This window comes from Osmerus mordax, chromosome 6 (assembly GCF_038355195.1).
Source record: "Osmerus mordax isolate fOsmMor3 chromosome 6, fOsmMor3.pri, whole genome shotgun sequence".
Lineage (NCBI taxonomy): Eukaryota > Metazoa > Chordata > Actinopteri > Osmeriformes > Osmeridae > Osmerus > Osmerus mordax.
Genome location: NC_090055.1, coordinates 1,062,962 through 1,080,288, shown reverse-complemented (window position 1 = coordinate 1,080,288; position 17,327 = coordinate 1,062,962). Strand labels below are relative to the sequence as shown.

The window sequence follows — 17,327 nt, the reverse complement described above, 5'->3', positions numbered from 1 at the left end:
TGGTGGAGAGGAGGAGGGTGGTGCAGAGGAGGGGGTGGGTGGGAGAGGGAGGGGGGTGGAGGAGAGGAGGGTGGTGCAGAGGAGAGGAGGGTGGTGGAGAGGAGGAGGGTGGTGCAGAGGAGAGGAGGGTGGTGCAGAGGAGAGGAGGGTGGTGGAGAGGAGGAGGGTGGTGCAGAGGAGAGGAGGGTGGTGGAGAGGAGGGTGGTGGAGAGGAGGAGGGTGGTGCAGAGGAGAGGAGGGTGGTGGAGAGGAGGGTGGTGGAGAGGAGGAGGGTGGTGCAGAGGAGAGGAGGGTGGTGGAGAGGAGGGTGGTGGAGAGGAGGAGGGTGGTGCAGAGGAGAGGAGGGTGGTGGAGAGGAGGGTGGTGGAGAGGAGGAGGGTGGTGCAGAGGAGAGGAGGGTGGTGGAGAGGAGGAGGGTGGTGCAGAGGAGAGGAGGGTGGTGGAGAGGAGGGTGGTGGAGAGGAGGAGGGTGGTGCAGAGGAGAGGGTGGTGGAGAGGAGGGTGGTGGAGAGGAGGAGGGTGGTGCAGAGGAGAGGAGGGTGGAGGAGAGGAGGAGGGTGGTGCAGAGGAGAGGAGGGTGGTGGAGAGTCTAGTCACAGATGTCACAGGCAGACTGTATCAAATGAAACTATAAAACAACCAGATGAGCTGGCTGATCCTGACTCACAGCCAGTCCTTGTGTCCCTTAGATGACGCGTGTGTGACCACTAAGACAGCTATGCGTCAGGGCCGCGTGCTGACACTGCAGTGGCCTCTCAGGTTCACTTATAAACTACAGCTCTGTTTCAGCTGACAAAACACAGACACCAGTCAGACCAACATGAGTTTAGACAGTGCAACACGCACAGAAGCACTAGATGTCATGAGAGAGGGAGGGGGGGGGGGGGGGGTGTTCAAGGTTATGTGTGGAAAACATTTCCTAATAAAAATAGGACAGGGAGTAATTCTACTGTTTAAATGCCGCAGCAGAGTCAAGCAGTTACATCATGGAGAGAACAGCAGTAGCAGCTCCTGAGATGAGATGCCATAACACTGCTTCTACATTTACATTTAGTCATTTAGCAGACGTTCTTATCCAGAGCATTCCCAGAGACATTCCCCCCGAGGCAAGTAGGGTGAAGTGCCTTGCCCAAGGACACAATGTCATTTGACACGGCCGGGAATTGAACCGGCGACCTTCTGATTAGTAGCCCGATTCTCTAACCGCTCAGCCACCTGACTCCCTTCTACTGGGTCTGACACGTAGTTTAGAATAAACACACATGGCACAGACAATCTGTGTGTGAGATTTTGTGGATGTTTGAGTGTCTGCGTGTGCATGTAGCGTACGGGCTGAAGAAAGGTCAGGAATCGATTCCTCAAGTCCTTCCTCTTCAAGGCTGAAGTTGAAGTGAGGTTCTCACAGGTGGACAGATACGGTGGTGCTGTAGAGGGTTGTGTTGAGCGACGCATCATGCATGCTTCCTCTGGGAGGACATGTCTGTTCTCCTCTCCTGTTTGTTTCTATGGCAATGCTCCCTTCCATCTGCAATACAAGTGCTTTCCAACACTTGAAGCTGTCGCTCATTTCTGACTCTGCCAGGGTGTAGACGGCCAGTCAGACGACAGGCCACATTACCGCTCTACTTACAGTCCTCAATAAACACACAAAGCGACTGAGGATGAGAGAATATCAAACTTGAGACGAACCAAGACTTCTTAGGCTTAATCTGGAAGACCAACATGCCAGTAAGAGACTCCAGATATTAATAAATAATAATACATTTTATTTAAAAGGCGCCTTTCTCGGCACTCAAGGACACCGTACAGGATTATAAAATAAATTTAAAAACAGCCAAAACAAAGAATACAGCAACATTAAAAACAACAGAAGCAGGCTGCGTAATTGACATCAAATGGAATATGTAGTTTTAAACAGATGGGTTTTGAGTTCCGATTTGAAATGGGGGAATGAGTCAATATTTCTTAGTTGGGGTGGTAGTGCATATTGTGCCAAACACACACACACAGCTTCTGTAACACAAAGGTGCAGCATGAGCAGTGGATCAGCTATGGATTGGCCTTCATAACTAACTCTGAATCCCGGCCATGCCTACAGTGTTCTGGTAACAGTGCAGAAAGCTATAACCCTATCCCTGTTAAAGCCTTTACAGCTCAGAGAGAGGTGGAGGGGGTGTACTAAACCTGTCTTACTGTGCATGTGAGAGTGTGCATGGATTCTTATAGGAGTGGTGTGCTCATGTTAACCTTGTGGAAGTTTGAAACAGCATTGCAACACATACGTTCCTCATCAGTATTCAGCGCAGGTTATCTTTACAGTCACAGCCTGTATTCCCATAGACTCCTCCTCTTACTGCAGGTAGCCTAGATACAGACCTGGTACAGCTGTGGTGTGACGGGGCCTGTGCACCACCCCATCACACCACAGCTGCTGTTTCACTAGCACAAGCAGCTAGGACGGAGTGAAGGGAACATTCACAGGGCTGCAGGGGTGGAGGAGTGGAGGGGTGCAGGGGTGGAGGGGTGGAGGGGAGGGGTGCAGGGGTGGAGGGGAGGAGTGCAGGGGTGGAGGAAGTGCAGGGGTGGAGGAGGTGCAGGGGTGGAGGGGGTGGAGGAGTGGAGGAGTGGAGGGGTGCAGGGGTGGAGGGGAGGGGTGCAGGGGTGGAGGGGAGGAGTGCAGGGGTGGAGGAGTGCAGGGGTGGAGGAGTGCAGGGGTGGAGGGGTGGAGGAGTGGAGGGGTGCAGGGGTGGAGGGGAGGAGTGCAGGGGTGAAGGAGTGCAGGGGTGGAGGGGGTGGAGGGGAGGAGTGCAGGGGTGGAGGAGTGGAGGAGTGCAGGGGTGGAGGAGTGGAGGGGTGGAGGGGAGGGAGTGCAGGGGTGGAGGAGTGCAGGGGTGGAGGGGTGGAGGAGTGGAGTGCAGGGGTGGAGGAGTGCAGGGGTGGAGGAGTGGAGGGGAGGAGTGCAGGGGTGGAGGAGTGCAGGGGTGGAGGGGTGGAGATGATAGATGTGGTTACGTTATTCAGGCAGCGCTCCTCCATTCATACCAGACCGCTACAGCTTTGTCTCCGACTGTAACATGAGACACCATCACAACTACCCCAGGCGCACCACAACAACCCACACTGGGCTGGGTTCCTGCCTCCCAGGGCCAAGTCCTGGTGTGTAGACATCAATACAATGCTTCTTAGCATGCTGTCATTCTTAACGTGTGGGGAAAAGGGGTGAGGTCACTTCCACACCCAGAAACCGGCTCACACACTGGGGTCAGCAAACTGCCAAGCTACGGTGGAACACCCAATCACAGAGCTAGGCCACAGACAACAAATCAAGTCATAGAATAGAAGAGAAAGCAGAGCCAATCAGATTTCAGTTCTCTCTATCCCTCCACAGCAAGCGTCCTCCTCGGCAGTGCTCACGCGCACTCCGCTCTGGTACTGATGCTGATCTGCACCCTGCTCCTCTCCATGGCAACAGAGCCTAACATTGCCAAGCAGCTCTGTGCATACTAACATCGCTGACGCCGTTTTCACAACTGCATCAACACGAACTGTTCAAAAAGAGACTTTAGGATAGATTATGAACATGGCGCAATTCATTGTGAAATTGGTTAGCCAAACGACGCAGGGCTCGTTTTGTTAAGACTAGATTTATATTTCGCTAGAGCTACATATAAGATAGCGAGTGTGTAGTTAGGTTAGTGGTGTCATAATTGCAAGTGGCCTCACATAAGTGCTACTCGTATTTTCCCGAAGTATCTTGGCTTGCAAGTTGGCTAGTGGTGGTAGCTAGCAGGTTTGCATGAAGAGGAGTTTTTATATTTTATGGCAGTGTGACTTGAATTCCTAATGACTACAAACAGATAGTCCTTTCATGGGACGGCTAGTGCTAACGACATTACCGCTTTTCTACCCCATATAACAGCAGCGACCAGTTCCTCAATGGGGTTTCTGTGGCGTCAGAGGTATCAATGATTGACTGATCAACCGCATTAGATGGAGATCTAGTTAGTTGACGTTATTGTTAGCTGGCTAATAATCTAATTATGTACATGATTAACCAAGGTTGTTGTTCCACATCCTAAACTGTGCTAACTGGCTTGATGTTTAACACCAGCAAAGACGGGAACACAAAAAAAATCAAACACACAAACACAGTCCAAGCTATTCCAGCTTAGTTGCTTGTCTAACTTCTTGAAGCTAGCAACCTTTAAGCAATAAGCTTGCATAACTGGCTAGCTAGCACTAGCTAAGGAATAGACGTTATGCATTTGTTTTGTTAGTACTAAACTGCACTTACACTTCAAGAATACGATCTCCTTTCGAGATACCAGCGCTGTCCGCAGCACCTCCTTGCAAAACAGCACTGACGTGCTGTAACGGGGCATACAATTCCCCGTTTATGCTCCGTAGTTGTCCACCTTCGCTCACTTGTCCCCGTACATTGAAACCATAGCCAGAGTCAGACTTGATTATCCGAACCAGTCGTGGGCCCGAAGTAACGGTGGTTTCTGTCTGGCTGCCCGGGGTTGAGCTGACACTAGGGCCGTTAAGAGAAGTGCTCGGACACGTCGGGACGGACGAACGATTAATTTCTCCCTCAACGTCCGACATTTTCACTCAGGTTTCGTCTGCCAGGTGTAGCCTCCCACTCTTAGTTGAGAAGTCTCGTTCAGCATTAGCTGGATAGCTAGCTGGCTACAAGCTAGCTACCAGACTCAGATATAAACGAAAAATGGTGCGAGTCGCGACGAGGTTTGCCGAGCGAGAACCGAGTCCAACCTGACTGTGTTCGATTTTTCGCAAGACCAAACTTGATTAGACACTCCCTAGTTGTCACACTGTGCAGCACACTTGGAAATTTAAAATAAATAAATAAATATGTATATATTCCCAAACTTTCCAGATTATGATCTCCGCTTTCACTGCAATAAGAAACTAAAATAAACATCTGCAATTTTTATTGTTCCTACGGTGTCTCCTTTAAAAAATATATACACTGCTTCTGACAAAGAGCACACACGCCCACAAGCAACACAAACCATGTTCATTTGTTTTGGTGAATGTTTAAGTTTGTATCTGTTTGTCTTACACCCAAGACTTGGGTTTATACTTCCGGTTATGGGTCAGGGGTAAAGAGTCCCTTGTTTTGAAAGATTTTTGTAAAGGTTTCAAAAAAGCCTGGTCTTGTTCCGTCAGTAGGCCTAGTCTTGTTCCCTCAGCAGGCCTAGTCTTGTTCCCTCAGTAGGCCTAGTCTTGTTCCCTCAGTAGGCCTAGTCTTGACGTGTGTTGACTCTGAGGTGAGGGGATGTTCTGTCAGCTGGACTCTGCAGGAGGCTAAAATTAAGTTCTTTATTTACCAAAGGTTGTGTAGAAGAGCCCTTGGTTAGTATCCCTGAAAGCCTGAAGATTCTCTCTGTTGTCGAATAACAGTTCCGATCTGGGTTCTCATGCTGCTGGATTTCTGGTCATGAAATATCAGTAGTTCCACATTGTATGAACTACATCATGTAGTGCAGTATCCTGGTATCATTATCCCTGGTATCATTATCCCTGGTATCATTATCCCTGGTATCATTATCCCTGGTATCAGTATCCCTGGTATCATTATCCCTGGAATAATTATCCCTGGTATCAGTATCCCTGGTATCAGTATCCCTGGTATCATTATCCCTGGTATCGGTCCAGACCCCCCCCCCCCCTCTACCAGACAGAAAATAAAAATCACACTTTCTGGAAAAGATATGAAAATAGTTTATTTCGTTTTCTTCTTCCTTTATAATTCACTTTTTTAAACACAAGACAATATGACCTAATGTGATACGTTTTCCCTATGAACTGGCTTTAAGGATCTTTCCACAGCATACAGTACATTCATTCATTTGCATGTGCTGCAGTTCAGTGGACAGTGGCTAGGTGGTGCTGGTTCATTTCTTGGTGAAGAACTCGTTGCACACCATGGTCAAGCAGGCGACCAGTGTGACGTACTCCTGGAAGTCCACGGTGCCGTCCTTGTTTCCATCCAGATCTTTGAAGATCTTATCAACTGCAGCTTGGTCATTGGCTTTCTGTAATTGCGTGAAAGAGGGAGGACAGGGAGATAGAGACAAAGAAAGATAGTGGGAGTAAAAGAGAGAGAGTGAGTGTGACTTTCAGACTTTTAACAACCAAATCTGGTATCATGACATATACTTATCTAGGATTCACACACAGTCATGACTTTGCAGCTTGGTGTGACTTGTGTGCTTGCAGGGTTGTGTGTGTGTAGCAGGTGTGACCTGTGTGCTTGCAGGGTTGTGTGTGTGTAGCAGGTGTGACCTGTGTGCTTGCAGGGTTGTGTGTGTGTAGCAGGTGTGACCTTTGTGCTTGCAGGGTTGTGTGTGTGTAGCAGGTGTGCTCACCCCCAGAATGTCCTTTAGCTCATTGTTGAGCAGATCCTTTAGTTCACCCTTGCTGAGTGTTGTCTTGTCACCCTCTTTCCCGGAGTACTTGTGGAAAGCTCCAATGAGCAGTGCCATGGCCTTCTGGATATCAGACATGGTGCCTGCAATGTGCCAAAGCCATGGGTTAGTTTGATTATAAAACAGAATTGTTCCATCCAATTAATAAGTAAGATTCAATGACATCAATTAGTGTTGTACTACATGTAATGCTTTATTTTCAGTGGCATTTGTAATTTCATTTTGCACAAATATTCTGTCTGGATGATTTTTCTGACTTGACAAAATAGAGAGAAGGAATTAAAGGGAGGCCGGAGTAGTAACGAGAGAGACAGAAAGAGAGACAGAAAGAGAGAGAGTAGAGAGTCAAACAGAAAGAGAGACAGAAAGAGAGAGAGAGTAGAGAGTCAAACAGAAAGAGAGAGAGAGAGAGTAGAGAGTTATACAGAGAGAGAGAGAGAGAGAGACAGAGACAGAAAGAGAGAGAGTAGAGAGTCAAACAGAAAGAGAGAGAGAGAGAGAGAGTAGAGAGTTATACAGAGAGAGAGAGAGAGAGAGAGAGAGAGAGAGAGAGAGAGAGAGAAAGAGAGAGAGTAGAGAGAGTAGAGAGTTAAACAGAGAGAGTGAGAGAGAGAGTAGAGAGTTAAACAGAGAGAGAGAGAGAGAGAGTAGAGAGTTAAACAGAGAGAGAGAGAGAGAGAGAGAGAGAGAGAGAGAGAGAGAGAGAGAGAGAAAGAGAGAGAGTAGAGAGAGTAGAGAGTTAAACAGAGAGAGTGAGAGAGAGAGAGAGAGAGAGAGAGAGAGAGAGAGAGAGAGAGAGTAGAGAGTTAAACAGAGAGAGAGAGAGAGAGAGAGAGAGAGAGTAGAGAGAGTAGAGAGTTATACAGAGAGAGAGAGAGAGACAGAGACAGAAAGAGAGAGAGTAGAGAGTCAAACAGAAAGAGAGAGAGAGAGAGAGTAGAGAGTTATACAGAGAGAGAGAGAGAGAGAGAGAGACAGAGACAGAGACAGAGACAGAAAGAGAGTAGAGAGTTAAACAGAGAGAGAGAGAGAGAGAGAGATAGAGAGAGAGAGAGAGAGAGAGAGAGAGAGAGTAGAGAGAGAGAGTAGAGAGAGAGAGAGAAAGAGTAGAGAGAGAGTTAAACAGAGAGAGAGAGGTGGACATTGAGGCTTGTTTAAACACACTGGCAGGTATGTAGCCAACACCCTCTTCAAGGTCTCCCTCTTTAATTATCCAATAGACATCAACCTCCTCACACTCTCTCATTCATAGAAGAATCAATTCACTCTATTGCTTTACTTTGGTCAACCTCCGACTCCTCTCCCACATCATTCTCTGTGAACCTGTTGTCTATAGGCTTATGATGCTAATAGAAAAACTATGCTACTAGAACCTGTCAGTGTGTTCTAAAATCCATCTGTCTCTGCCTGGGTCTGTTGGCCTCAGTTGCTAACAGATAGTAACTAAATGATAGATCTGTTCTGAAACCCAACCAAGCTGGACTGCGAGACAGAGGGGAATGAGAGGAAGAGAAGGAATGAAAAACGGCACAGAGCGAGTTTGCCTACGTCACACATACAAAGAAGAAAACTTTTTTTACACAACACAAAAGCAACATCAAACGTTATTTTGGCTACCCAGGAAACATAATGAAATCGGAAACAAGTTAAAGCTACGATTAATTTACTCACCAAAGTTGCAGTGATAACAGCTGGGTGGAAAAGTGAGAGAGTACAAAGAAGTGATGGAAAGGAGGCTGAGAAACTACTTTTATACTGAGCCAGGCACACCCTCTGCCACAACTCTCCCTCCCTCCCTCCCTCCCTCCCTCCCTCCCTCCCTCCCTCCCTCCCTCCCTCCCTCCCTCCCTCCCTCCCTCCCTCCCTCCCTCCCTCCCTCCCTCCCTCCCTCCCTCCCTCCCTCCCTCCCTCCCTCCCTCCCTCCCTCCCTCCCTCCCTCCCTCCCTCCTCCCCTCTTTCTTCTTCTATCTTTATTCTGGGTTATTAACTCACTTTGTTTGCTTCCCCTCATGTGTAAGCAGGAGTAGAGAAGTGCCTGACTGTCTTCAAAGAGCTGACTGTTGAACTGGTTTTATCCATACCTATACAAACCCTCTGAGTCATAGCCTTTTTCATTACCCTTAATCCCACTTTCTGTGCAGTAAAAACGTATTTAGTTTATTTTTAAGTTTGTGCAATTTACATCTATAGTAATGTTAGGTGTTTGTGTGATGCCTCTTTTCTTGGATGCATAATAAATGCAGGATTATCCTGTCTGGATTTGCTGAATGAGAGGAAGTGAAGTAAAGAGAATGTTTTATCGTTGATGTTTGTTCTATGTTTTATTCCATCAAAAACCTTAATGCTGTTACATTTAGTTAGGAAGTCTATGGTCGGTCGGTTTATTGCATTGAAATGACTGTGTGTAGGGCTACCATTACTCGCTTTGGAATGGAAATAGCCTGCCACGCCCTGTCTCGTGTTCAATCACACATCCAAACCCTCGGGTCAGAGACAGCAGTATAATGACATCACGGGGGTCACAGGACCTGAGCAGTAGCTCTTTTTGAAAACCCAAACCAGCCATGCCATAGGTGTATTGCCTGCAAGCATCCTCCGCTTACCTGTCTGGGACAAGATGGGACTGATTTATTGAAAATGAAGAGACTGGTTAAAAGAGAGAGGTGTAAAAGAGATGGAGAGATAGAGTTTGTTAGAGAGAAAGAGTTTAGTTGTCAAACCTTAAGGCCTATCCCTCTGAATCAACAGCTCTCTGTGCAGCCTCTGTATCGACCGCACAATATTCTCTGTGCACAGCTTTTATGAGGGACCATTTAAAGCAGGTGTGTTTGTGCAAAGATAAACAATGTGGATCAGGTGCTCACCCTCCTATAATCCTGCAGAGCTTTGTCGTATCCAGCTAGTCTCTGTTTGAAGAGCAGAAGAGCCTGGGAGAGATATGGTCACGTCATGTATGTTTGCTGTTCCATATTCACCAACACAATGCCTGTGAAATCGGATAATGTGCAACATGACAAGTGTTTGCCTGATGATACTTCCTTATAGAGTTATAGAGTGAACAGAGATAAGGGGAAACAAGCAGGACGGAAAGAGAAGAAGAGTGAACTACAGACTGAGGAGTGTGTGTGTGTGTGTGTGTCTGTGTGTGTGTGTGTGTGTGTGTGTGTGTCTGTGTGTGTGTGTGTCTGTGTGTGTGTCTGTGTGTGTGTGTGTGTGTGTCTGTGTGATAACAGTCGATGAGTTCTGCAGAATGCCTGTGTTTGAGCTTCTGTGTAGCGCTGCTGCAGCTAGTGGGAGGACTAGAATTGAAGATTGATCTCTCATCTTGGCGATGGTCGGATTTAGCATGTCTGTGCAAAACAACCACTGTTCGCGAAATCATGTTTCCTCTAGATAAAGTGACTGAACAGAGATGATGGGGAAAGAGTTGGTTAGAGAGAGAAAAAGCCAGAGAAAAAGGCAGTTGGTAAACTTGGCAACCACTTTGCCGTTATGTAACTAAAATGGTGATTCATTCAAATATAATTTATTGTGTGTGTGTGTCTGTATCTGTGTGTGCATTAGAGAAAAAGAGAGATATATGAAAAAAGGAGAGAGAAAGTGTGTGTGTGAGAGAGACAGAGAGAGAGAGAGAGAGAGAGAGAGAGAGAGAGAGAGAGAGAGAGAGAGAGAGAGAGAGAGAGAGAGAGAGAGACAGAGGGAGAGAGACAGAGAGAGAGAGAGGGTGTAGCTTGATCAAATTTTTTTCTGGAATGTTTCTGGTAACAAAAAACCCAACTGCACACTAACACACCTGTAATTTGCAATGCTTGTTAATGGTCAAGGATGGGTAACCTGATAGAATAGACACAGTTTGCGATGAAGAAAAGGAGATAAGGTCCCAATGTAGAAGCCAAACTCCAAACCCCTCTGCCCAGCTGAGGCAGACGGGCTCATACAAATACACGTTTCTATCTTAGACTTTAATTATGAGTCCAAAATGCATATGGGTTCTTTTGCATGTATGCTGTTTACACATGTTAAATACTGTAGGAAAATTCAAACTGAGGTAAAAGTATATATGCAAATGAAAGCAGTTGTTAGTAAATGGGATATAAAACATGGAATGCTCAGTCACAGAGTGACTGTCCTGCTGCTGTCGAGCAGGCCCACGGAGGCGTGCTGAGGACGCGAATGGTCTTGCCTTCAAGCCGACGCCCAAGCTTGAAAGCAGGAACTAGAGTAGGAATATACGCACATGCTGGATGAATCCTGCTAGCCACAGGAATCTGGTTTTTTTCTCCCTCTGACTCACCAGTAGAGAATCTTCTCATATTGTAACTCACTGGTGCACGGAACTTTCTCAGAGGACATTTTAGAAACGTTTGCTTGAAATAGTGCAGTGGTGGTATTGAATTGTATCTCTTCACCGCAGTTGAAGAGATACAGAAAGCTTTCCATGACAACCCAGGGGCTGTTGTCAGTGTGTGTGAGTGTGTGTGCTAGTTATAGCTTTATAGTGAGGAAGAGGCTTAATTGCTTATAAAGAAGTTAAGAAAAAATGGAAAGAGTCTTTGGTTAAATGAAAGCCAGATGAGGCTTGTTTGCTCCTCCTACTCTCAGTCCCTCTTCTTCTTCTGGTCTTTTTTCCTCCATTTTCTTCCTTCCATCTGCCACTCTATTAGCTCCATGTCTGTCCCGGCTCGTCCATGCTTAGTGTGTCTGTCAGCTTGGTGCAGACTTGTGATTTGCATACCCACCCTGTACGGTCTGTGAAGTCTGTGTAGGTTTGACATCTCATATATTGATTTTTACAGACAAAAGTAACCTTTGTGCTGTCTTCCAGTGGCTGTAAAAGTACAGCAAGCCTACACCCACACTGGGGCAACCTGGGTGCAGCTCTGTTGAGTTCATTACTATTTTATTAGCTGAGTTTTGGCTGTTTGTGCCTGGAATCGAAGGAGAGCATTAATAACAGAACTGATGTGAGCAGTCTATTGTTGTGCAGAAAACAAGGTTCCCTTTATTCAGTTTGGCTTGATTTCACCTTTTCAGTTAGTTTTGAGGAACCCATACCGTCTTACACAGCCTCTTTACAGGCCTGTTTTGTTAAACATTAAGTTTCCTCATTTGCTCTCTCCTTCAATATACACAAAAACACACACAAACACACAGACACGCACAGTAACTTGTTAGTGTATCTGTGGGATACCCTCAGCATTAGCAACTTGTGAGTGTATCTGTGCTCTGTCTTCTCTTTCCGACAGTGGAAAACTACAGCCACCCCCCCTACCCCCTCCCTTCTTTTCTCTCGTTCACTTCCTCGATTCACCCTCTCATGTTCTCCTCCCTCGCTCCACCGTTCCTCTCTCTTCGTAGCTCTCTTCTGTTGTCAAAACAACAACTATGTAGAATATCTTTTATTAGCCCAAGGACAATTTGATCTCTGATACGGAATGCCCCTGTTACAGCTCATATCTACATCCCTGCCCCTCCCTTACTCCCTCCCCCCCTCCTCCATGGTGTCTCTCCTCTAAACATGGGTGGCTGCAAATGAGCTCACTTAGATCTGAGTCACAGTCCTGATGCCATCCGTGCCCCTCCCCCCCTTCCTGCTTCTGTTGGCAGGCTGGCATCTTGGTACAAAACTCTCTGCATAGCAGAGGATATCCTCAAATGGCACACCCTTTTGCTTGTAGTCTCGCTCTCTCTTGAGCGGCTCAATGTGGGGTTCCTGGTTGGTTTTGGGTCAAGTGACATGTCTGACACACAGCAGTGTTAGGTGAGGATACTGAGTCTGGTTTTATCCTCCTCCTCTGTGGTTCTCTCTCTCTCTCTCTCTCTCTCTCTCTCTCTCTCTCTCTCTCTCTCTGTTTCTCTCTATCTATCTCTCTCCGTGTCTCTATCTCTCTCTCTCTCTCTCTCTCTCTCTCTGTCTCTCAGTTCAGTTCAGTATGCTTTATTGGCAGAAGACAGAAAGGTTTAACAGTCATACAAGGTTGATTCACTGTTCCTCAGGTGACATTGAGATACATATCTAGCGGCAAGGCTTGCAGTAGGCCCTTCGCCCAGAGATATCCTTAATTTCTAATTTATGTCAAGGTCTGTGTAGTTTTCAATTAACTGGTTACATTTTTCCAGATATTGCTCTTATACTTCTCTCTTCTCTCTTCTCTCTCTCTCTCTCTCTCTCTCTCTCTCTCTCTCTCTCTCTCTCTTAATTCAATTCAATTCAGCTTTATTAGCATGACATTTCAACCGTATTGCCAAAGCAAGACGCACAATAACAGACAACCATACATCAACAACACCATTCAAAAACAACATAAGGAACAACAGTCTGTATCGTCCGGAACATGTGGTAACAACAAAGTGTCAAGAACAGAAAACAACAAATCGAAACAAAAACTACCTAAGTAAATAGCTACATTGAGATGGACAACACATATTACAAATAGGATTTCAAGGCTGGTCAAATTACATTCAGGTTTTCCCTGATTTCATGTTACTCTTTTAGAAATCGTCCAGATAGGGGGGCTGTGTGTCCCTCCCCTAAGAGCACTTTTAGCTTTTCATTATCAGACAGTGTGGTGAATGATGGTACAAGGGATTCAAATTTATCAAAGAAATGCTGTCTGGTATGTCTGTACCGTTGGCAGTGTAGTAGAAAGTGCATCTCTGTCTCTACCTCACCTGTAGTACAGTGGCCACACACTCTGGACTCTTCTGGTAACCAGGTTTTCTTATGTCTGCCTTTTTCAATGGCCAGACTGTGGTCACTGATCCTGTATTTGGTCAGGATCTGTCTCTGTTTTACGTCTTTTACAGTATAAAGTTAATTAGCCAATTCATAGTTTCTGTTTAGGGCCCGATAGCAACTTAGTTTGGTTTGTTTTTTGGTTTGGTTGTTCCAATGTTCCAGATAGGCCTTTTTGGTTTGTTGGACAATTTGTTTTACTCTGATTGGTGATTGTGAAGCAGTGCTGGTCTGAGATGGGGCAATGTTAGGTGTTGGTTGGTTAATTAGTCTCATGACCAGCTGACTGAAAGGACTCTTTTGGGGGTTCAATTCTTGGGTTTTCAGTGCTTCAAATTGCAGAGTATCTTGGGGACTTAATTTGAGATGTATCCAGAATTTTAGTGATCTTTTTTTTATGTTAATTCTTCCTAATTCTCTCTCTCTCTCTCTCTAGCCTCCCTCTCTCTTTTTCTAACTCACCTTTCCATGTCCTTTCATTGTGTTCTCCATTCAGACTCATGGAAGGATTTAGGCTGAGAGGAAAACAGGGAGCAGAGAGACTGTTAAGGGGACGAGACTCAAAGTGTCACATCAGAACCACAGCAAGAAAGGGAGTCAGTTGGCTGAGCGGTGAGGGAGTCGGGCTAGTAATCTGAAGGTTGACAGTTCGATTCCCGGTCATGCCAACTGACGTTGTGTCCTTGGGCAAGGCACTTCACCCTACTTGCCTCGGGGGAATGTCCCTGTACTTACTGTAAGTCGCTCTGGATAAGAGCGTCTGCTAAATGACTAAATGTAAATGTAAAGGGATAATCCTTTACAAAGTCTGCTGCAACAGCTCTCTGCAGAATGTTACCTGTCCCTTGAGACTGATATTTGACTGGTCTTTGAATAATAACAAAACAGTGTGGGATATGATGGGAGGGAGGGTGTGATTTCCATAAATTCACTTGTTAAGGACACATTTGAATTCGATGGTTTAAATGATAAGTAAAGCGGGTTTGGAGCTTGTAAACACACATACACACACGTTCACATACACACACGTGCACACACAGCCACAATAGGGTGGGAGTACAGTATGTGAGTCATCATCTTCACTATGAGGAAGCTTGAGAGGATGTGTTCATGTTGTATTACCAGACTCCTACACATTTGTACCACGGGCAAACTTCATGAATAAGCTGCTTAAATTCAGAATAAAACTTCTGGAACAAAACGCTTAACTTCATTCGACTGTTTTCAGCCGTTGTATAACTTCCATTGTACGGCCTCAAATGAGTGTCTTTTGAAACAAGCTAAGACATGTCACCCTTGTAGACGTTTCAATTGTCTTTTCACATAAATGTTTCTAGAATGCAGACGCACCTGTTTGACACACAGACAAAGGGTTAAGTGCTCAGGCTAACCGCCTGGCTTTGGCTCACTCAGCCTATTACTTACTGTGTAAAGGGGAACACCCTAATCATGAAATCTTCCCTGCGAGCGCCGTAGCCCGGGGGGATCTGCAGGCCAACATGTAGGCCTGCGCTCTCAGAGAATGTTGAAATGTTGAAACCTAAACACACAAAAGTATGTGTTATTTGCACACTGTGTTAAGGAGGATTCTTTATTGCGCTACACCTTTATTGGGTCATGGAGCTCCAGGTCTGGCTCCTCCCTTCTTGAGTCAAGAACTTTCAACAGACTTGGTCCATTTGACCCAGTTGCACTGTGATGTGTCTGTTGACAGATCCATTGTTTTGCAATTTATGAAACCATCTTGGAACAAACTCATGACACGTTAATTATACTGTATTCAGTATAAAATATGTAATTAGATATGAATAATCATTTTGATCACAGATTTGATCAAATGTTGTCGTTTCATCGTAACCACCACAGAAAACTAATTTCTACTAATCTGAAGGGTTAAGTCTGGACTGTCAGTATAAAACACAATGCTCTGAGATACTTTAATAATCTTTAAGAACCTTGAGAAAAATCAAATAAAGGATATTTTTGGTTTTGTTCTCGTTCAGGAAGGTGCTATGTTTTGTGATAATAGTAGCTCCATGTTTTCAGATGTTTTTCCTGGACGTTTGACCTGATTCTGTGACATGTTTGTTTGGGTGTGGCAGGTTACCTTTGGCTCGTCCCTGCAGGGGCAAACGTTGTTGCTGTGCAAATACATTTTAGAAAGATCATTGATCTTATTCCTGTATGATATTCTTTTTAGGGATACCTTGAACCCAGTTACTATGGATACCTTGAACCCAGTTACGAGGGTTCTTGACTTGTTGGTTGGTCTGCTGAGAAATCCTTTTGGGTGCCCTGTCGCCAAATAACTGGTTGCCTATCCTAGGTTGCCTATCCCCAGAAACACCCCTGTGTGTGTGTGTGTGTGTGTATGTGTGTGTGTGTGTGTGTGTGTGTGTGTGTGTGTATGTGTGTGTGTGTGTGTATGTGTGTGTGTGTGTGTGTGTATGTGTGTGTGTGTGTGTGTGTGTGTGTGTGTGTGTGTGTGTGTGTGTGTGTGTGTGTGCACACCAGGCTTCAGTATCGTATTCCACAAAGTGGACGTAGTGCACACACACATAAACACCAGAACCTGAAAGATGGGATGCTTGTATCCTGATTGTTGTTTAACCAGGGTGTGGCAGGAGAACCTGTATAGAATATAAATACATTTAATAATCAGGTGACCTGGTTTGCCGTTGCTCTGGAGGAGGCTGAAACGTCCAGTACAGCGTGTATGAACAAAGTTGAGAAGATGAACATTTGGACAACATTTGTTGAATTAGTGCTGGGTCAGCGATGACCTTCCCAGCCCTTTGTTAATATGAAGAGAATCTTGACTGGTTCTTTGTGACTGCAGATCTCTACCCCTGAGAAAGAACCACACTCGTTTTACAGAATTACTTCAAAACCAATAAAACCAGTCAGAAACTGCTATCAAACCCCCCAAAACGCAGATGAAGCATGGAAATATACATGGTGAATCACAAATGATCTTTTAAAATAGTCATGTGTTGGCTCCTTCGGTGACCAGAAGCCAGCATCTCCACCTCTGACACGACACCACCCCCTGTCTGAAACACCTGACGGTTCTTTTATCTTACACTTTTATTTGTCCCTTGTCCTGCCTGTCCACCAGTCTGTCTCTCCGTCTCCAGACCCCCAACACTTCATCTGTCTCTCCGTCTCCAGACCCCCAACACTTCATCTGTCTCTCCGTCTCCAGACCCCCAACACTTCATCTGTCTCTCCGTCTCCAGACCCCCAACACTTCATCTGTCTCTCCGTCTCCAGACCCCCAACACTTCATCTGTCTCTCCGTCTCCAGACCCCCAACACTTCATCTGTCTCTCCGTCTCCAGACCCCCAACACTTCATCTGTCTCTCCGTCTCCAGACCCCCAACACTTCATCAAACACTTCAGCAAACCTAACTTGATTCAACACGTATTCCCCTCCCTGTCCACCAGTCTGTCTCTCCGTCTCCAGACCCCCAACACTTCATCAAACACTTCAGCAAACCTAACTTGATTCAACACGTATTCCCCTCCCTGTCCAACTGTCTCGTTGTGACATGATATCCAGTAAGTTTGAATAGAAGTTATATAGTGGAGCCCTATGAGTGGTCCACAAACTGTATGCTGTGGGAATCAGGGAAGGGTATATGATGAAGGAATAGTATTTTTACTTACTGAGTAAATAATAAGTAAGTAAAGAATACATACTTTACAAACATTACAGACATTCCTATGAACTTAACTGTTTATGCTGTATGCAGCAACTGGTTAAAGTTTTGGACGGCATGACATTTACATTTAGTCATTTAGCAGACGCTCTTATCCAGAGCGACTTACAGTAAGTACAGGGACATTCCCCCGAGGCAAGTAGGGTGAAGTGCCTTGCCCAAGGACACAACGTCAGTTGGCATGACCGGGAATCGAACTGGCAACCTTCGGATTACTAGTCCGACTCCCTCACCGCTCAGCCACCTGTCTCCCTATGACAAATGAGATGATTCAACAGTCCCTTTAAGAACGCAGCCTTGTCTGCAGTGGGAAGGTGATTTTTCATCTTGTTTCTAAATAATGGAACATAGTTTAGGTTCACTTGATTCACCAGACAGATAACCATGAAAGATAAATGAAAACAATTTGTGAG

The 17,327-nt window shown here is 45.7% G+C and overlaps 1 protein-coding gene across 1 annotated transcript; it reads right to left on the bottom strand.

The window, feature by feature from the left end:
* Positions 1–5,724: 5,724 nt before the first annotated feature.
* On the bottom strand, positions 5,725–8,240 carry LOC136944477 (ictacalcin-like). Its single transcript, XM_067238260.1, has 3 exons — positions 8,127–8,240; positions 6,396–6,538; positions 5,725–6,062 (listed from the first exon to the last, which is right to left on the bottom strand). Exons 2-3 carry the CDS (start codon positions 6,531–6,533, stop codon positions 5,922–5,924), a joined length of 279 nt encoding a protein of 92 aa, XP_067094361.1. The 5' UTR covers positions 6,534–6,538; positions 8,127–8,240; the 3' UTR covers positions 5,725–5,921.
* Between the last annotated feature and the right edge of the window lie 9,087 nt (positions 8,241–17,327).